The sequence below is a fragment of the Terrapene carolina genome, unplaced genomic scaffold (assembly GCF_002925995.2).
Source record: "Terrapene carolina triunguis isolate 2854851 unplaced genomic scaffold, T_m_triunguis-2.0 Scaffold21, whole genome shotgun sequence".
Classification (NCBI taxonomy): domain Eukaryota; kingdom Metazoa; phylum Chordata; order Testudines; family Emydidae; genus Terrapene; species Terrapene triunguis.
Window position 1 is genome coordinate 32,101,476 of NW_020664372.1, and position 21,533 is coordinate 32,123,008.

Consider the following 21,533-nt stretch of genomic DNA (forward strand, 5'->3'; position numbering starts at 1 on the left):
CAACCAAAGAGTGATTGGGGAGGAGGGAGAAGAGGAAGGAAGGGCGGGCGGGGGAGGGGAGGAGAGAAGATGGGGGGGGAAGAGGAGGAGCTAGGCCTCTCCTGCTAATAATACTGTTGTCTTGACAACTGGGCTTACCAATAAGTATCCATTTTAAATAAAAATATCCTCCCCCCATTAAAGCACACAGAGGGAGGGGAGAAACCTGCTGATTTTTAATCACTTTATTTTAAAGGCTATTGTTAAAATAATTACACTTTCAGCTCCTTCGAAAGACACCTCCCCTCTGCCATCATGATCTTAGCTCCAACAGCACAGCAGCAAGGCAGATCAGAGAAACGCTGCGTCTCTGCCACCTCTGGAGAAATGAGCTTTCCAGCCAGAGCTTTTTCTACCCAAAATCTCCCTTACTGGAGGGCAGGGAGAGTGTGAGGGAAGGAAACACTATCAATGGGAAAGGAGGATTTTGCTGTGCGTATTGCAGTCTATGTCCCCAGTGAGGTTTGGGGTGGTTTTGATGATGTGTGTGTGTGCGCGCGCGTGCTCATGTATGTGTTACACTCTCCCTCCCCTCTCAAATTATTGTGGATTGAGGGAGAATTTTGCTGCATGTTAGTGTCTCCTGTCTAGGGATGAGACAAGGATTCTGCTGTGTATGTTTTAGTATCTCAGCCTCTGGAAGTGTGTGTTCTGAAGGGTTTGGGGTGGGTTAGTTCCCTTCCCACCTACCCACAGTATGGTGCAGAGAGTATTGCACACTGTGTACGTTTTACCATCTCTTTCCCTCTCTGGAATGGAGGATTTACTGCATGTCACAGTCTCTCATTCACTCTTCTGGGGATATCTTCTATTGGGGAGGATTTTGCTGTGTGTTAGGCACTCTCCTTTTCGGAGATTGGGGCATTTTTAGAGGGGGGGGGATGTGAGGAAGAGAAATTGCTGTGTACACTAGTCTCTTCCTCCTTGGGGATGGGGCATACTGTGTACTACTGTATCTCAGCCTCTGTGGACACGGAGAGGTAGAGTAGCCTCCTAACACATGCAGCAAAATAGATGTGTACCAACTTTAGAAAACAAAGATTCCCTCTCCTCTAGTTACAATCTAAATTAAAGGTGACCTACACTGGGAAACATAATTGGCTGTGTGTCTTTTTTATTTCTTTATGCTGCATGAAGGCTGGCAGGGTTTATTTTACATATTAATAGCTCAGACATCACTTTTTTCTTTTTCTGTGGGCAACTAGAGAACGAGTAGGGATAGGACATCTCAGCTGCCAAAGAAGTGAAATCAAATTAGTTTAGAGATGTGATTAATTCTTCAGGCAGTTTAAAACTCTCCTGCAGGTTTGTTTGTTTTTCCTTTTTGGTTGGCTTTTAACTCAAACTGCTGGATGAAAAGCTATTTTGTTAAAGCTACAACAAGCTGGCCCCTTCAGAGGCGCAGCCAGTCCTCATCTCCGGTGAGCCAAGGGAGACCCAGAAGACTTACGGGGCTTCTTGAGCAGTCCAAGTAGAAAAAGGGGGGGGGGAGTTGCAGGGGGGGGAATGAATTTCATTGTTCTCATCAGAGCACCTTTAAGAACACAGGAACCTACTAGGGCAGGAAGCTGACAGAGGACGGGGCTGCATAAAGCTCCCCCACTCCTATTTCACCCACCCTCACACGGGCAACACCCCTTGGGCTCTACCCCCCCATTTCCTTCCCTCCCCCTCCATAGGCCATGCCCCCCTTACACCCCTGAGGCATTTCCCTCCCCCTCACACGTGCGCCCCCCGCAGACCCTCCCCAACACACACGCGCTGTCCCCTCCCTCCCCAGTAACCCCTTTGTTTCCTGCATGGGCATGTGCGGACTGCGTGCGAGGGATTTTCCTGCCCGCCCCGCAGCACACGTGCACAGCGCATGCTCAGGACGGGACCCAGGGGCTGTTGGGAAATGTAGTTTAACTCCTCCCACCTCCATTTTCTCGTCTTCCCTCGTGAGAGGGCGCATGCGCATTCCTCCCCCTCCCTTGTCGCGGTGTCCCAGGGAGAATTGTCATTGCTTGTTCCGCCCCGATTCCCGTCCCCGATTGGCTCGCAGGGCGCCGGGGCGGGACACGACTGGCTGGCAGGAATGTCAGCAGCAGCCTGCGCTGGCCGGGTGACTCTTGAATTGATGCTGTTGCCTGGCGGTGGTTCCGCTAGGGGCCGGGGATCCGGGTACCGAGACTCAAACTGGGCCTGTGGCCGTTCAGCGGGACTCCGGGGGAGCCGTGCCTGTGAGCTGGGCGGTCCAGTTTGGGGCTGAAGCAGCAGCAGCAGCGTTGCATGATCCGCTGGTCCTGCGGCGTTATCTCCCGCGGGAGCGGCTGTCCGGGACAGCGCAGCCTTTCCCACCAGCTGCACAAAGTTTGTGCCAGTGACCCCCGTGTAAAAGCACCAACCACTGAGCTCATCATGTGCAAACGTCCCGTGCATCGCCGTCATCTGAGCACCCTGCACAACTTTCCCGGTAGCGTCAGAGCTCTTGCACGTAACCATGCTACTTTCCAGCTGGCCACGTACCTCCTTAGCACCGTGCTCTGGCTCCCCGTACCCTCTCGGCATCACACAAACGCCTGTGGAAAACAGTTGTTCCCGCTGTACCTTACCGGCAGCAGCAGCACAACCTCAACCTCAGCCTCTCCCCCTCCCCCCGCTTGTTTCTGCTGTTGCAGCAGCCCCACCTCCTGCTCTTAAACGTGAGTAAGGAGAGGAGGTGCAGAGATAATAAATATGCACATGAGCGTTAGTACTGCTGCTGTGAGGGGGGGGGGGAAGAGTCAGTGTGTAGAGGGGAGGGGTGCGCATGCGCGCTGCGTGGCGGGGCTGAATGTTTCCCAAGTGTTTGAAACTGGTATTTGGGTTTTCCACGTTGGATCAAGTGCGGCGTATAGCGAGAAGGGAGGCTGCATTAATATAACCGGGGACGGGAGCAGCGGCGGCGAGAAGAGCGTGGAAGGAGAGAGGATAGGAGCGGCACACGGGCGCCCAGAGGAGCTGCTGCTTCTGTCAGACACTTTGCACAACAGATTTTGTTTCCAGATTGTTTCGGAGGATCGGGTTTGAGCCCCCCTCCCTCCCCCTTCGCACACACAAATCCCTCTGATTGTTCCTACCACCTCCTTCGTGAGTTACCCACAACGACAGCCATTCAATCAGCTGCTGCTGGCGGTGGGGACGAGCGGAGGGTGCGTGTGTGTCTCTCTCTCCCTCGGCGTTTACAAGAGAGGAGTCAGATGTAGCTTCTCTCGGTTTTGGGGAGCTCCAGAGAGAGGTGGGCAGGGAGCGAGCTGTGCAGATTGGGGCTGTCGTCTTTGGAGCGAGCAGCCCTCGCTCTCGCACAGAAGGGGGGGAGGAAGACTGTTTGTCTTGCCGGATGAAAATGTTGAGTCCTGCAAACGGAGAGCAGCTTCACCTCGTGAACTATGTGGAGGATTATCTGGACTCCATCGAGTCTCTGCCCTTCGATTTGCAGAGAAATGTCTCCCTGATGAGAGAAATTGACGCCAAATATCAAGGTAAGTGCTTTCTTGTGTGTGTGTGTGGTGCTGGGTTAGGTTTGTCTTTTCTTTCCTTGGTAGCTGAGTCCTGGCACCCCTTGCCCGCCCCCCCGCACCCTGCAGGGATGGTAGTTTTATTTTTGGGAGGAGGGAGAAAGCAGGAAAAGAGAGCCTAGAAGAGGAGAGAGGGGCTGATCTGCAGCGTTAGCTCTTGTCATGGGGCGGAACAAAAGGTCTCCGGCTTCTCTTATTAAGCAAGGACTCTGCTTTTCAGTGTAAAATACTGGACAAGAAGACGGGGGGCAGGGAAGCGGGGTTTGTGGGGCTATTTCTGGGTGTGTAGTTGTGGGGGGAGGTTTTGTAGGTACCGGGGAAAGTGCTGGGTGGACAGAGGGAGAAATTACAGCACAACAACATTTAGGAATGTACAGTATTCATTATGGCTGTAGTAAGGGAGAGAGGCTGCTAGGGAAGAAGGGGGAGGAGGTTTAGATGCGAGTGGGGGGCAGGGTTTGCTTTCTTAAGTCTCTCTTTAATGGGGGTGCGTTTCACCCTGTAAAACAGCCCCCGTGTGTGTGGGGGGAGGGGAATTATATAAAAAAAACGCTGGATGGGTTATGGATGAGCTGAATGCTAAGTGCCCCCTCCCCGCGGCATGCTGGCTGCACTCACTCCGGGGCATGCAGTCTCCTTGCCCCACGGCCGGCGGGAGGGGAAGGAGAAGGGGGGGTTAGTTTGCGTGGGCTTCGGAGCAGCTTTGTCACTTGCTGTGGGGGGGGGAGGGTCTGTCGGACGCTGCCGGCAAAGGTGGCACTGGGTGCTGGAGGGGACCCCTCTGCTCGAATATGCGCCCCCCTCCTGCTGTACTGGGGGGGGACTGGTCTCTGCGGCACTTGCCGCTGATCTGCGGGCAAGAGATGGGTGGAAAGCGCCCCATCGAAGGCAACGGCAGCAGGGGTCTCAGCTGGGTCGGGGCAGCGCTGTCCGGTGCGGTGGCGGGGGGGAGGTGTAGGGCGCCGCGCCTTCCTGCACGACCACCCCGGTACAAATAGGCGCTGCGTCCGCGCTATGCCGGAGTCAGTCACCCCGCTCGCTGCGTCATTTATAGCCCTCATTAGCATATCGTGGTTCGCCCCGCCTCCGCCTCGCGCTATTGGCTGGGCTCTGCCCCCATGGCTCAGCCTCTGCCGCTCACTGCCTGGGCTCGCTGTTCCGCCTTCTAGCTCCGCCTCCTCGCGGCGTTTCCGAAGCCACTTTTTTGTGGGGTTGATTTGAATATCTTGAGGTTCCCCCGCCTTCCCGTTTCTGATTGGCGCCATGGGCTGCGCGAGGTGGGCCCAACTCTGGCCTTCGAGTTGTGATTGACACGTTTTGAGGTGGGGGACCTGTTCTGTCTCCTCCTCCTGGTTCTGATTGGACCCTTGGGATTGGTGGGCGGGCTCTTTGGGTCTTCCCATTCTGGTTGGTCCGTTGCGCCGGAGACCTGAGCTCTGGGTTTTCTGATTCCGATTGGCACGCTGCACCGGAAGGGACGGGTTCCTCCCACTTCTCAGGCTGATTGGCGTGTTGGACGGATGAAGGCGGGTTATCTCTGTACTCTTTGATTCTGATTGGTAGCGGGCAGACTCTGCTTCGCCTCCTTCCCTCTCTTCCGAAAAACAGGAGAAACTCGGTTGGGCCCATTTCCTGTTCAAAGAACAATAGCCTGACGTCACGTCCTGGTCGTCCCTTCTGCGTTGGCAACTGGCCGGTTGCTAAGGAGGGGCGGAGTCTCCTGAAGGAGACTGAGAGAGCGCCTTCCCGGTTAGCTGAGCGCCCCCCGGTGCCCCTCCCCCGCCTGTAATGGCGGCAGAGCGCAGCGGTGCGGTGCGGGGGGAGGAGCCGGGAACGGAGGCCGGGAGTCGAGCGCCCCTCCCCCTTCCCCCACGTTTGTCCGTCTGACCGGCAGGAGGCGCCCTCGCGGGAGCGACGCCACCGGCATCGCGGCCTCCGAGCTGGGGCGGGGCGCTCTGTGCGGGCGGGGCTAGGAGCTGGGGGACTCCCGCTGCTCAGCCCGGGACGCGGCCCTAGGCGCTTCGGGGCCGAGCTCGCGCCGGGGGGGTTCGGGTCCCGCTGTCTTCGCCTGGGCCTGGCGCTCCCGCTGCGGGCCCCCGGGCTTAGCTCCAGCTAGACGGAGCGGGGCCGCCCTCTATTGGCCCGACTCCCCCAAACCTTCAGCCCCTCCGCCCCACATCTCCAACCTGGCCCCCGCCTGGACAGCCCCACTCTAGGCGTGCAACAGACACCCCCCAGCCTGGTTCCTAGCCCGGAGACAGGCTCCTTGCAAATCTGCACCCCACGCCCGTGTCCAGGGAGCGCTCTTTCATCTCAATAGAGGGATGCCATTTACACCCGTCCCCGTGCCGGGGTAACCTGGCTGGCAAGTCCAGAACACAACCCGTGAATTTCTTCTACTCTGTAACCTTCAAAATGCCCCCATCCTACCGTTCATGTATTTTTTTAAAAAGCAAAGTAACCAGCTATTAGCTTTCCTTCAAACAACAATCTCTTCAGATGTTGATAGGGAGAGGGGGATCCTAGAAATATATATTACCATTGGGCTTATAAATATAGTTTACAGCAAGATTTTGGCAGTTATTTTAGATGTGGGATTGTTCCTTAAATAAAACTTAATTGAATTTTGCATAGCATTTTGCTGATTTATGGTGTGTGATGGTATACCACAAGTGTTTAAATATACACTTCATTAAACAGTAATCCTTATAAGCCACACAAATAGTGGTCTCTCCTGACATACCTTTAAAAAATAATAAAGAGCAGAGCATTTTAATAAGGTGCCAGGACTCAGATTTCATTACTTGTACAAAAATAGAAAACTTACTAATGTATAGCAAAGTATCACAAAACGGAGTTATACTTGAGTGAAGGAACAAAGTACATGTAGTGCAGTATCCTTAGGACCACTATTCATTTACTAAGTTGCTAACTTAATAATTAGTAACTGCTCTCCTAATTATTGAGTTGGTGAGGTTCTACCATATACAATATACATTTCCCCCAAACTACCTCTAACAAAGCTATTTTTAAAAAAACCCAATACCTGTGTTTCCATCTGGCTTTGTGAAAAGTCACCTTTTTGAAGGTGGAATTCTGAAAAGTGCTTAGCATTGGCCACGCTCTGCTCCCATTGAAGTCAATGGGAGTTTCAGTATGCCATTTAGACCTACTCTGGGCATGGTTAGCTGAGAAAGTGATTAAAATGTTGGCAGCTGATGGCACTTTGTCTATTGATGGAGCTGTACCAATATTAGTAATGGTGGGAAATGATTATGCTAGCCTCAACCTGAGAGCATGCACACCAGGCCACTGGCAAGATAAAAGGATAGGCAGATATATCATAGGGTATAGCAGCTATCTGTTTCCACCAGAGTAATCAAGTGTCCCCTGTTACTTGGCCTCTAGATCTTTGTTAGAAGGGGGGGCCCTAGGGTGACCAGATGTCCCGATTTTATAGGGACAGTCCCGATTTTGGGGTCTTTTTCTTATATAGGCTCCTATTACCCCCCACCCTCTGTCCCGATTTTTCACATGTGCTGTCTGGTCACCCTAGGGGGGCCCTACTCAAAGCCACTTAAGTGACTGTTGAAATAGAGCCTCTTTTTCATTTATGTTCTCTGAAAAAAATTAAAATGACACAAGTAAAGATTTATACCCTTGCAGGCATCAAACCAGCAGTCCGCTGTGCTTAATGCAGACAGAAATAATCTTTGCAGCACAGAAGCTGGCAGTTATTCCAGATCAACACTGAATATTCCAAATTAGTTACCTTTATGGGAGCCTGAGCCTGCTGCCATCAATCAGTGGGAACAGTGAGGTAAATATTTCAAACTCTGAAAATAAATCTGTGACTCTTATTCAACTATGGGTCACAGGGGAGCTGGGCAAATATTAGAAAAAGGTAGACAGATTTATCTCTATAGCTATACATTAAGCCTGTGATCTTATTGGCTTGGACGCTTTCAGTGTAGAGCAGTGGATAATGTTGAAATAAATGTCACAAAGAGAGAATTTTTGTGTGTGTTGTGAGAAACTGTTTAGCTCAGCTAGTGCAGTACTTAAGATTGGCTGAAGGGTATTGCTTATGTTTTCATTGTTATGGCTGGCGGTGGGCTTTCTGACGCTACACAGCAAGAAAACCCATAGTTATGTTTGTGTCCTCTGTAGCCTACGGCGTTACAAGGTGCACAGAATTCCCAGTGTGTGATTTTTGCATTTGTAACTTTCCCAACATGCTTTAAACATACAGGTGACAGAGTAAAACCAGGGACTCACAGGTAGTTGCATAGGTATTTGACTATCTTGGGAGACATTGAAACAGCTAGGCTCTTGCATGGGGCCTATACAGTATTTACCTGGGAGGGGATTAGTGTTAGCCATTCTGGAGAGGACAGGCAAGTCATGCTACTCAGTCCGCTTGTCTAAGGAATATTACAAATTAGAGCCTGGCACAACTTTCAGCTGAAATAGCTGCTAAGAAACTTCTTTTTTTAATTTAGTATCACAGTTAAGTACAACAGTCTCCCAACTCCATCCATCAGAACACCCACTTGTTGCTGAGCAACCCTTTTTATTTGGGCACAGTTGTAAACAGCAGCAAACTGTATCACTCAGTATCTTGTGTTATGCTAAGCAACTTTGATTAGTACCTCCCAGGAAGTGCTCAGCAACTAGCAGGATCAAGGTTATTATCGCTAAATGAAATATGCCTTCCCAATATGTTAAATAGTAGAGCAATACTAGCAGTGTGATAATGGTATATTTTTCATGTGCATATATGATTATTTAAAATGAAGCTTTGGTAATAGGTGTGGAGAAATGAATTAAACTATTTTGTCATTAAAAAAATTAGTAGCCTATAGCGAAACATTCTTTGGATATCCACAAAGCAAAGTATTTCTCCTAGAAAGATTATCTGTATGTCAAATTTAAGTGGGCTAATCTACTAATGACAGTGGCTAAGCGCCACAAAATTGGAATATAGACTTATGAATTTCAGTTATGGCTTGTTAAATCCAGGGTTGTGAGATCAATCCTTGGGGAGGCCATTTAGGGATCGGGGGGGGGGGGGGGGAATCTGTCTGGGGATTGGTCCTGCTTTGAGCAGGGGGTTGGAAGGTGATAGTCTATGAAATCTAAGAAGGTTAGCTAACACATTCACACCAATTCTACCTGCTATAGTACAACTAGCTGTATCTAAACTAGAGTCTTAGAATGTGTTAGTTAACATGTTATCAAAAAACAAACACCTTTTTATCCTAATCAAGACAAAGCCTAAATAGCAACAGCTTTGCTGGTATTAATTGTGTAACAAGAGCTATTAGCATGTTTTCTTGTCCAAAAGAAAGTCTTATTAGGGAGATAAATGTCCACATTTGTAAAATTCAAAGTCAGAGCTTTGCTATTTCATTTAAATATAGGTGGGATTGTAACATGTATTAGGTTAACTGAGTTACTTTTCTGCCAAGTGTTACCTTCTTCTAACACCTTCGTTCTTGGTTAGTAAGCTAAACTGTTCTTCTCAGCAGCCTTTGTGTTCATTTCAAGGTGAATGGAAAGAGAAACACCATGATACAGTTAAAAAAAAAAAAGAGAGAGAAAAGTATCCTCATTCTAGATAATATATGATGAGGAATGAGTGTGTGTGTATATATATATATATGATGGTGAAAGGGAAAGGAATCTAACATGTCTCACTGGCATTGAATGGAGTTTGATGAAACGAGCACAAATCAAACACAGCCGTCTATTTTTCAGTTATGAACTCTCGAATCACATATTTGACTCTTTAAAACTTCTCTCTCTCCAAAACTCTCTCATAGTCTGTTGAAAACATCCTTATAGTAAGTATTACAATAGTGCTACTTCAAGACTATCTGCATTTGGTTTATAAATGCATATATTCACTTTTACTATTTTAAATCAGAGATAACTGCTTCAACTGTTGCCAAATATACTTGAATGTCCTAAATTCTTACTTTCTTTGGTTAAATACATACTGACAATAGATGCATGTATTTACTCAGATTTCAACAATTACAGAATATGTTGGTGCGGGAGGGACATGGCCACGCGCAGGCATGGACCCAAGCCTCCTACACATCTTAAAAGGAAATAAAATACCTGAAATATACCTATAGTTTGTATATTGCAGTCCTGATCTAGCAACCCTTAGGCTCTGGCTCTCACTTGCCAAAGACTTGGAGGAATAGAATGGTAGCCTAAGGCCTTGTCTACACTCCAGTTTTGTCAACAAAAGTCAGGTTTCATTGACAAGACAGTGGAGGTGTACACACTGCAATGCTCCTTCTGCTAACAAAACTCTCCTGCTTTGCTACCAAAATAAAACCACCCCAACAAGAGGCATAGAGTTTTTTGCGGCAAAGTTACATTGGCAAAGTGTCCGTGTGGACACTGGCTTGGTTATGTTGCTGTAAGTGGCATCCAGGAGGTGTCCCACAATATCCATCCTGACCGCTCTGGTCAGCAGTTTGTACTCTGCTGCCTTGCACCCAGGCATCTGCCCCTCCCCCTTTAAAGGCCCGGGAATTTTTGAAATTCCACTTCCTGTTTGCTCAGTGTGGACAGCTCACATCACATCTTTCCAGCTGACCATGGCAGCTCCACACAACAAACGCTGTCCCACTTGGAGCACACCTGAGTTGTTAGATCTCCTGGTGCTGTGGGGTGAGGAGGCTCTGCAGTCCCAGCTCTGCTCCAGCTGTAGGAACTTTGATACTTAGGCCTGGTCTACAGGGGGGGGGGGGGGGAATCAAACTAAGATATGCAACTTCAGCTATGAGAATAGCATAGCTGAAGTCGACGTATCTTAGATCGACTTACCTTGCGTCCTCACAGCGCGGGGTCGACTGCCGCCTCTCCCCCGTCGACTCCGCTTCTGCCTCTCGCTGCGGTGGAGTACAGGAGTTGATGGCAGAGCGATCGGGGATTGATTTATCGCGTCTACACTAGTAGACTAGTCGATCACTACCCGCCAATCCGACGGGTAGTGTAGACGTACCCTTACAGTCAGATTTCTTCTGGAGTGTTGGATAAGGGCTACAAATGGGACATGCATCAGTGCTGTGTGAAAATAAAGGAGCTGAGGCAGGTGTACCAGAAGGCAAGGGAGTCAAACAGTCACTCTAGTGCTGCGCTGAAGACCTGCTGCTTCTATAAGGAGCTGGACGCCATCCTCGGCAGCAACCCCACCTCCAATGCCAAGAGCCCCATGGAACTTTGATGGGGCTGTGGACAGTGGACTCAGCTCCGAGAACAAAGTCGTGGATGAGGAGGTCGAGTTGGAGGATGATGTGGAGCACATGTTAGGGTCATCCAGTGGTGTGGTGAGTCAGGAACTCTTTTCCACTCCGGAGGGGTCTAGCCAGTCCCAGCAGTCCATCTCTGGTGCGCATGATGTGGCAGAGGAGAGCTCTGGTAAGTGATCTTTTTGAGTTGATGCTGCTCGGTTATATGAAGTAGAGCTGTCTTTTGCTTTGTATATATTGTAGAAGTGGGTGAAGGGATAGAAATGTACAAGACTATGTTGACATGTGCTTTACATTACCCTGTGCAGCAAAGCAGTGTGGTGGAACAGCATGTTAATGCACACTGAGATTTCATGGGAATCCTCCAGAGAGATCTCTAGGAAACTTTCCTGGAGGTACTCGCCAATCCTCTGCTGATGGTTCCTTCGCAGAGCTGCTTTGTTCCTTCCCCCATTGTAGGAAACTTTCCCGTGCCAATCAGCAATCATTTGTGCAGGGACCAAAGCGGCACACAGGCGAGCAGCATAGGGACCTGGTCTGAAGCTGCAAGCATGCAAAAGATGCATCCTTGCTTACCTTCAGGAGTGAGATAGTGTCTTCAATGACCTCTGCCTGTGGAAAATGGTGGCAGAATTTACAATATTGTCCCTAGTCCCCTGCAGTGATCCCCTTAAAAAAACACCGAGACCCTTTGCCCCATCTTGAGCGCACCCCCACATCCCCCGGGCCTACCTCACCATATTTAGGGTGTTTGCTGAGCTGTGTGCTTGCCAAGAGATAGTGAGAAACTGATCCATATGTTTAAAAAGGTGCATTTTACTATAATGAGTCCATGCGGTGCATGCACTAAAATTCATGCTTCTGTTTATTGTTTCTTGTGCTTCTACAGATGTGGCCTTCAGTGGAACGCCCTACACACTGGCAGAGCACCTCTGCCAGATAAGGAAGCGACCAAGGAGGAGCAAGGAGGACACGTTCCGAGAGGTGCTCCAATCCTCAGACGCCGAAAAACCAAGAACGCAGATTGCAGAGAGAGATTTTAAAAGAAAATTATAAAATAGGCAGGACAGAAAGGAGAACCAGGAGCGAATTTAATGGGCCAAGAGCAGATGATAAAAGCGATGGAGGAGAAACAGATGATGAAGTTTCATCTAATCATGCTGCAGGCAGAATTCATGCGTTGTCGACCATCCTGCAGCTGATACAGAACTGCTTTCCATGCCCTCCCCAAACTCCTCCCACACATTCCTTGCAACTTCCCGGCCCATCTTGGTACTCTGGTCACTCCACCTCTTTGGACAGCTTCCAAAATGATAGCTGGACTTACACACAGCTATGAGAGCCTACACTGCCCTTCATTGTTATCTCCCTTCCCACCAAGCCTTTTTTGTGTATTGTTAATTGGTATTTAATAAAAACAAACTCTTTGTCTTCAAAACATGGTGGTTGATGCTGGAATTAATACACAGTGGCAATTTCATCAGTTGCTGACTACACATCCCGGTCAGGAATCATCAAATTTTTCATACAATGTGGCAAGTTAACAAAGCATGGCAGAGTGCTGTATAGAATGAAACATTACTGGAGCTCATTGTCAAAATGTTGCCTCAAAGCCTCCATAATTCAAATTGCTCTCCCTCTCCCCGCGGTGCACCTCAGCCCTGGTATCTGACTGCTCAAAATCAGCCGCCGGGTGATCCGTCTCCACCCTCCAGGAAACGTCTCACCTTTAGCCTCACAAATATTATGGAGCACCCAGCAGGCTGCTATGACCATGGGAATATTTCCTCATTTAGGTCCAACTTGCCATAAAGGCAGCACCAGCCTGCTTTTAATCTGCCAGACATACATTCTACAGTCATTCTGCACCTGCTCAGCCTATTGGTTGAAGTGCTCCTTGCTGCTGTCCAGGTTTCCCGTGTAAGGCTTCATGAGCCATGACAGTAAGGGATAGGTCCAGTTTCCCAGGATCACTATGGGTATTTCAGTATTCCCCCATTGGAATCTTCTAGTCTGGAAAGAAAGTCCCTACTTGCAGCTTTCTGTACAGACCAGTGTTCCTGAAGATGCACGTGTCATGCACCTTTTTGGACCACCGTACGTTGATGTCAGTGAAACGCCCATGGTGATCCACAAGTGCCTGCAACACCATGGAGAAATACCCCTTTCTATTGATGTACTCAGTTGCAAGGTGTTCTGATGTCAAAATTGGGATATGCGTGCCATCTATTGCCCTGTCTCACTTAGGGAATCCCATTGCTGCAGAGCCATCCACTGTTTCACACACATTGCCAAGAGTAACAGTCCTTTGTAGCAGGATTTGATTAATTGCCTTGCACACTTACGTTAACATAGCCCCAATGGTTGACTTCCAGACTCCAAACTGATTCACGACCAACCGGTAGCAGTCTGGAGTCTCCAGCTTCCACACAGCAATCGCTACGCACATCTCCACTCAGAGGGCAGCTCTCATTTTTGCTGTCTTTGTGCCGCACTGCTGAGGTGAGCTCCGCACATAGTTCCAGGAAGGTGGCTTTCTGCAGCCAAAAGTTTTGCAGCCACGGCTCGTCATCCCAGACCTGCATAACAATGCGATCCCACCACTCAGCGCTTGTTTCCTGATCCCAAAAGTGATGGTTCAGCATGTGCAGCTGCTCCATGAATGCCAAAAGCAATCTGGTGTTGTTTCTTTCCATGGCACACAACAGGTCAGGCACCTCTGATTCCTGTTTAAATTGGGTGCTCATGATGTACTGTACGACCAGCCATGATGTGTTCGTAACAGTGATTACAACAGTAGAGAGCAGTGCAGGATCCATCCTTTCAGACAGAGATTGCGAGCGCACAGTAAACAGGGCCCATTGAAAAATGCCACAAAACGCAGTTGAAAGCCCATGGAATGATGGTACATTAAAAACTGCTTCATGAGATATGGAGCCCTCACCCATGATGCACTTCAATCCACTCCGCCTTCCCAGAACTCCTAGCTGCAGAAGATGGCGAGTAGCACAGTGGGATAAATACCCACAGTGCACTGCTCTCTCTGTCAATGCTAGAGCACCAACTGTGGGCGCACGCCGCCAATAGAAGGAGTGTTGTGTTAACATGCACAAGTGATTTAATTATACCAGGTGTTGATTGTTGGCATAACTTGCGTTGACTGTGTAGTGTAGACAAGGCCTTAGAGACACTTTTAAGCCCCATCCCAGCAGTATCGAGTAAAGCTCATTGTAGCTCAGGACCCACCTCACAGCATTCAGAATTCTTGTTCATCAGCAGTCAGGTATGATAGCCATTACTAAATAACTCAGCATCTGTTTTCTGCAGTGATTAACTCACTCGCTCTCCCTCTGCCTGTTTCAAGCATTTCTTGTGACCAAAATGTAAATGGCAGTCCTGTCATCTTTGGTTTGGGGGGAGTTTCTTTTATTTTTTAAGCAGAGTGTTAATGTTAATACGTGAAAGATGGTCTGAAAAACCACTATGATATTTCTTAGTTCTGATTTGAGAACAAATTTTGTAGTTGCCAATGATGGAAATACAAAATAATCTTCTTTTACTTCATTGATTTGTCTAAAAGGAAAAGACTTGAAGATCTAGGCCACTTACCTGGCAATCTGTAACTTCCCTTCATTGTGACAAGCTGCTTCATAGACATCACATACTGCTGCACCCACAAAACTCGCACAGGGTGTAACAGTCTAAAATGAAATTATTTTTAATAATACGTTTCTACATTTCAACTACATGGCATTTGCATTCTGTTCCAGAGAGACCAACTAATCAGCTGTAGATGTGAGCCACTTGTTGTCAGATTTCAACTTCAGTGTGGCTGCCTTTGATCAGCTTTGTACTTTACAAGAAAGTAGTGCTGCTTTTGGGAGACAATAGTATGGGGAGGTTTTGTTCAGCCATTCTGTATGTGCAGAATATTTATAGTTTTACCTTTTTTTTTTTTTTTTCCCTTTGCAGAGATCTTAAAGGAGCTGGATGATTATTATGAAAAGTTCAAACGAGAGACCGATGCCGTGCAGAAGAGAAGACTGTTGCATTGCATACAGAGAGCACTGATCCGGAGTCAGGAACTGGGAGATGAAAAGATCCAAATTGTCAGTCAGATGGTGGAGCTTGTTGAGAATAGAACCAGGCAAGTGGACAGTCATGTGGAACTATTTGAGACCTGTCAAGAGACTAATGAGACCACCGGAAACAGTGGCAAAGCCAGCCAAGATAAGTCAAAGAATGAGACAATCACTCAGGCTGAAAAGCCCAACAATAAGAGGTCTAGGAGGCAAAGAAATAATGAAAATCGAGAAAACGCTTCTAATAATCATGATCATGATGACATCACCTCAGGAACACCAAAGGAGAAGAAAGCAAAAACATCCAAGAAAAAGAAGAGGTCTAAGGCTAAAGCAGAGAGGGAGGCTTCCCCTGCGGATCTTCCTATTGATCCCAATGAACCAACATACTGTTTGTGTAATCAAGTCTCCTATGGAGAAATGATAGGATGTGATAATGATGAGTGCCCAATTGAGTGGTTTCATTTTTCATGTGTGGGACTCAATCATAAACCAAAGGGCAAATGGTACTGCCCTAAATGTAGAGGAGAAAATGAGAAAACGATGGACAAGGCACTGGAGAAATCTAAAAAAGAAAGGGCCTACAACAGGTAGTTTGTAGACTCTTGATTGTGAAGAAAAATAAAAAACCAACCAACCAACCAGTGTATTTATTGTCAGTGTCACCTTTGTTGAGGTGCAAGGATTGTAAAATGTATATTTTTAAAGGAGGTTAGAAACTAAACCATTCCTGTTATAGGGACGGCAATAAGAGCAATTTTGTTTTTTCCATTTGATACAGCTGTAAAAAGAAAGTGGTCTGGCGACCAACATTAATAAACATGTAATAAGAGTTTAAATTTAGTGTTCAGATGAAGCTAAAGACAATATAATACTTCTTTTTTGTGCTGGTAGCACTATACCCATTAACATTTAGATAACATTATTTCTTAAATGTAATTTCATTTTCCTTTATAGAGGAATGTTATTTACCTTTCCAGCAAACTGTCAAATATTTAGCCATCCGGTTGTATTTGAATAAAACAACAGTACATTATAAATTTAATTTCTTTCACTGATGACCAATGCAAGATCAAACAAGAAGGTAAAATATAACTTCTGCTACAGAGTGTGTCAGTATAACAGTTCAATAACAAATGTTTAAATAGCGTTAGAAGATTATTTTTTAAAAAAGTAAATGGTTAAATTTTACATGACAAATATTTTATATACTGGCCGAGTACCACAAGGGCCATTTTAAAATGATTGAGTACATTTTATATTTAACCAGGAAGTGGTTTAGTAATGAAACTTAACATAAATCAAGCTTTATACTGTCACAGATAATAGTGTAGCAATCTTTAATTTGTATAAGGTGTATAAATGTAAATTTTTAAGTGGAGTTGCACTTACTGTATTATAATCGGAAATGCAGCCAAATGCCATTGTGTATCCAATGTGCATTTCCTTCTGTATGTATGAAAATTGTACAGCTGTGATATCAAGAAATAAATGAAAAAAAACTTAGTTTGCTCCTCTGGTGATTACATTTTAATATTCATTCACACCATTTAAAAATTAATGGCTAACTTCTGTAGCACCATCAAGCTGCTGCTGCCTGGAAGCCTAAAGTAGAATCTGTTGTAATGGTAGTCAAATTATGCTTCCAGTAATGAATCTTCAGAGAGCGTATGATTAGCAAGAGAATAAGGGTCTCAAAATAGCATTTAACCTTCCATCCAACTCTGTACTGTAGTGCTTACAGTTACTCTGGCCATATATCATCATAATAAAATAATAATAAACCAATGGAATGGAACTAGCCACATTTACTGGTTTTCATGTGGATATAAATTAGTTCACATTTGTTATCAATAGGAAGTGCTTGTTGAATTACAATATTTTAAAAGAATTATTGCAACTATCCAGTTTAAGCATTTGTAACCCTCCTGGTCTCCTCAAATAAAACTGCTTTAGCTATAATAAAAATCCTAACTTTAGATACCCAGATCCTATTTCACTTTTTTTTTTTTCATAGCAATATAGGGTCAAACTGTTCCCTTCACCTCAGAGTGGAGAGGATGAAATCCTGGCAGAGTCAAACAGGACACAGATGAGGGAGAAGCATCATTCTGTTTTCTGCCTCCTCCTGTCGCGCGCATGTGTGTGTGTGTGTGTCGGGGCGGGGGTTATAAGAATAAGTGGGTTGGGGCTGGTAACAGGAGAAAGGCTGGAGAAGGGCAGTGGGAGAGGAATGCAGAGAGGTGATGGGCAGCAGGAGGAAGATTTGGAGCACAGTGCTGGGACTGATCCATTCATATTACCAAATCCAGGGGCTCATATAAGTTTCTTGTAGATTTGTGTCTCCTATGAACACCATGTTCCTCTTCCTAAAATTCCTAACCTGCAGCTGTTCTGCCTTTCACAAATAATGAAATCATAAACTGGTGGGCTGGTCCATCTGCAAGAAGTGGAGTGGAAGATATGGAGTCAGCAGAAGAGGAGTAAGTGCAAGGGCTACGGTGACCTCTGCATTGTGTCACATATTGCACATGTTATATCAACCCTATGGGGATTCCCCACCTAAATTTTAGTGACTGAGTTAGTTTTAAATTAGATGAGTTACCCATTCATGCTCGGATCCCTGTGCTCCACCACTGGTAAGGATCCAGGGCCAGCAGGGGACCTATGGCAGCAAGTCTCTGCTGAATCTTACTTTGTCTTCTCTCTACCCTACTCCTCTCCCCCATTTTGTTCCTCTTCTCCCTCCCACACAGTCCCCTGCTCTCCTTCCTATTCCTCACTCCAGCTGCTGTCCCCTCTGCTAATCCCAACCCTTGTGGAATTGCCCGGCTCCAACATTCTGTCCCCTCTCCAATTAAGCCTTGACTAGTCTAGGAAAACCGATGTTTTCAAAAAACCGTGCTCACTAAAATAATTTGAAACGCCAGTTAGGATATAGTATAAACACAGTTCAACGTCTCTGAACCCAGGCTAGCTGGCCAGGGTTGACCCTAGGTTCCCCCATTAAACTGTGTTCAACATAGGTCCCCAGTGATGTTTCAAATGCAGAGAGCTGGGGTAAAATAATGGCGGTGTGGAGATGCATGATAGAAAAAGTCCTACTTAAAAGGGATCCATTGGTTTGCTGATAGGTCCATCTTGTCATTGTTCTTAAACGAGTAGACTTCCAGCTCTTGCCCTCCCTTATCTTAGCCATGGGTCAAAGGCAGCTGCTTGTTTGCTAGGTCATTTAAAAATTATATTATCAGCTTACTCATTTCTCCACGACCTTCCTGCTCTTCTCAACTCCACATACGGGTTGCAATTTTCTTTTGCTGCTTACCGTTGACATCTCTTGGACCTACACCACAGTATTTGATAGGGTCTAATTTCAAGCAGTGAGCCTGTTCACTTCATTTAGCGTGAACTGACTGCTGCTATTAAGCTTTTCATTGTTGGAAGAATGGCCTGCTCATGCTATGCTGGCACACAGCCCTACAGCCTCATACTGTGGAAACTATTCAAGCTTTGCATCTTGTTTAAAATAGTATCTTTACCCATGTCCTTTTTTCCTCTTGCCAGTTTGGTCAATTTAATGGTTCAGAAAATGTACTAGCCCTGGAACGTATCGCCTCTATTTCTGCGCAGAATAGGTTCGGAGGAGGCAGCAGATATACAAGCTTCCCAACACCACCCGTCAGCACAACTGAATGCTGATTTGGAGAGGCCATCTCTAGAAGTGAGAGAACATTTGAGTCTCCGTGCCCATTCCTTGCTTGGTTTCACTCCTGAGACTGCCAGCAAATGGCACAGTTGAGAGAGATAATCGCTCTACTAAGAAATTGGACTATGGTTATTAAATCATGTCCTACAGGTGACTGAACAGCCATCAGATGTAACAACTATAATTCAGTAGCTTACTACTAGAAAATGGAGGGAAGCATGACTTGTTTGGTTTTCGTCAGAAATGTTCAATGAGCTATAGTCACTGCTGCTCTGGGCTGGATTTGAATGAGACATCTAGAGATAAAAGGATCCCCAGAGCTAGTGATACATTCCCCTGATTCGTAGAAGATGCCATTTCAATGGTAATGCTGCAGCAATTTTTTCACATTACTGGACAGATCCATGGAGCGGAGCCTCTGCAGTAGGACACTTAGCAGGTGCAGTTGGTATGGAAAATACAGGTTAGCAGGTAGTGATGAAGTAGTTTGTGTTGCATGTAAGGTGTAACTGCAAGCTGTAGCTAGAACAGACACACAGAACCAGCATGATACTGAAGAAAAAAGAGCTAAACACCAATTTGAACCATTACGTCACCTAAAAACATCTCAGTTAAACAGAATTACCATCTCCCGAAAGCAGCCATCCCAGCCTTGCATATCATTAGGCTTAAATAAGTTTCCTGCCGATTAAGTGGATTTCCTGATTAACTGTCCCAGTTAAATGGAATGTACCAAATAAATACATCTGAACTGGATTGGTCCATTAGTCCTTTTTTGGTAGAATCTTTTTAGTTAAAGAGGAAAAAAAGTCAGAAACAAGGGTAGAAGTCAGAAAGTATGCTTAGAGATGTGCTTCTTTGCATGTAATGTTGTGTTAAATCTTCATTATTACTTACAAGAATAAGTTTCTGTTGTTTTAATTAAAATTAACCAAGTTAGTCAATATATGTGATCCAACCCTAAAAATATGTTTGATCATCTTTGAAGTGCCATCCCCTCAGTGGACCATGTTGGTATGAACTTAACCAAGACACAACTAGGGCTGGGTCTACACTACAGCGGGGGTCCGACCTAAGATACGCAACTTCAGCTACGTGAATACCGTAGCTGAAGTTGCGTATTTTAGGTCGGCTTACCTGGCGGTGAGGACGCGGGAAAGTCGACCGCTGCCGCCGACTCCGCTGCCGCCTCTTGCCGAGGTGGATTTCCGGAGTCGACGGCAGAGCGATCAGGGATCGATTTTACCGCGTCTTCACTAGACGCGGTAAGTCGATCCCCGATAGACCGATTGCTACCCGCCGGATCGGCGGGTAGTGAAGACATGCCCTAGGTTTTGCACAGATAGGAGCTCTGGATTGGTGGGGGGAGAGAGAATCACATTTCACACATAGATCACATTTCACCTTTGCTGCAAAGTCTGCACTGGCTTTGGAGCTGTTGGTTTTGCTCTATAAAACCCTTTATAGTTTGAAACCTGTGTAGATGTTCAGCTATATAGTGATGGGAGCCATAAAGAACATGGATAATTGACAAGTTATCTTGGAGACAAGTACGGGCCAGATCCTCGATTTGTGCAAATCATTGTAGCTCAGTTGAAAGCATCCCTTCCTGGCAGATAATGACCTGACTTCAGCTATACATACCATCATTACCTCCAGGATGAACTACAGCAGTGCAATATACCTGGGTATGAAGGCTTCAGAGCTTACAAAACTCCAACTAGTACAGAATGCTATGGCATTTTTCCTCACCAACATGAGCTACAGTGAGTACATCACATCTGCCCTTCACTCTCTGCATTGGCTTCCCGTAACCATTATCAAACCACGTCACGTCTTGGACCCAGATCCTCATAGGTATGTAGGAACGTCACGTCCATTGAAATCAATGGGAGTTAGGCACCTCAACCTTTTTGGATCTGGGCCTTTGCCCTTATCTTCAGCTTGCTCAGTGGTGCTCAGTCACCCGGGCCCAGGATATGCGAAAGATTGCCTGAAGCTCTAGGATGAAGCCTGTGTTCAACAGCTCTGCTCCTCTGGTACAATGCAACTCTCTACAATAAAGATATATCTTGTCTGTGCAGGAGACAGAACTTTCCCAGGGGCCAGACCAAGACTGTGGCACAAACACCTACAGAAGCTAAGGCCCATTGCAAATCTCCCCGCTTTTTGCTCCAAGTGCAACATGCACTTTTTCAACCTGGCCTTCTCCAATGAGTTTACATAGCAACATGCACATAAGAACCCACCAAGGCAGGCCCACTATATACTGGAAGACAAATAAATAACTACCCTTGTCTAATATGGCTGCTATTAGAGCTATCATTTCTTTACGTGGCTGAACGTTCTTTTTCCGACTTGGCTTGTTTAACATCTGACTAGAAAAATTATTAAAAAAAAAAAAAACCTCAAAATTAATCACATGGGAGGAAAATATTAATAGAATTGTGAGCAATAAAAGTTATTGCTCAATAGGATTTTAATTCATTAGCTTTTAAATTACAAACGATTTTCCCCCACTTGGCCAAGATTTTAAAAAATAGCTAGTCCTGTTGAGTGCCTCAGCTTTTGGGTGCCCAACTTAAGACCCTTTCCATATGCCTGATTTTCAGAAAGTGCCGAGTCTTCACCCTCTGAAAAGGTAGGGCCTCTTTAAGGTGTTTCACATTGGGTACAAAACCCATTAGTCAATTTTTAAAATCTTAGCTACTTGTTTAGACACCTAAATAAAGGGATCTCAATGGGCATTAGGCACCTAAATACCTTTGTGAATCCCACTCTGGGAATCTAACTTTAGGCACTCATTATTTTAAATGCTTAATACTTATCTCACAGGGGGTATTGTGAGGATAAATACGTTGAAGATTGTGAGGTGCTCAGATACTATGGATATGGG

At 46.3% G+C, this 21,533-nt stretch overlaps 1 protein-coding gene across 1 annotated transcript; it reads left to right on the forward strand.

Moving 5' to 3' along the window:
• The first annotated feature begins 3,211 nt into the window (after positions 1-3,211).
• Positions 3,212-16,403, forward strand: ING1 (inhibitor of growth family member 1). The gene is made up of 2 exons (XM_024206195.3): positions 3,212-3,542; positions 14,822-16,403. The coding sequence occupies exons 1-2, from the start codon at positions 3,401-3,403 to the stop codon at positions 15,523-15,525; spliced, it is 846 nt and encodes a 281-aa protein (XP_024061963.1). The 5' UTR covers positions 3,212-3,400; the 3' UTR covers positions 15,526-16,403.
• The last annotated feature ends 5,130 nt before the right edge of the window (positions 16,404-21,533 follow it).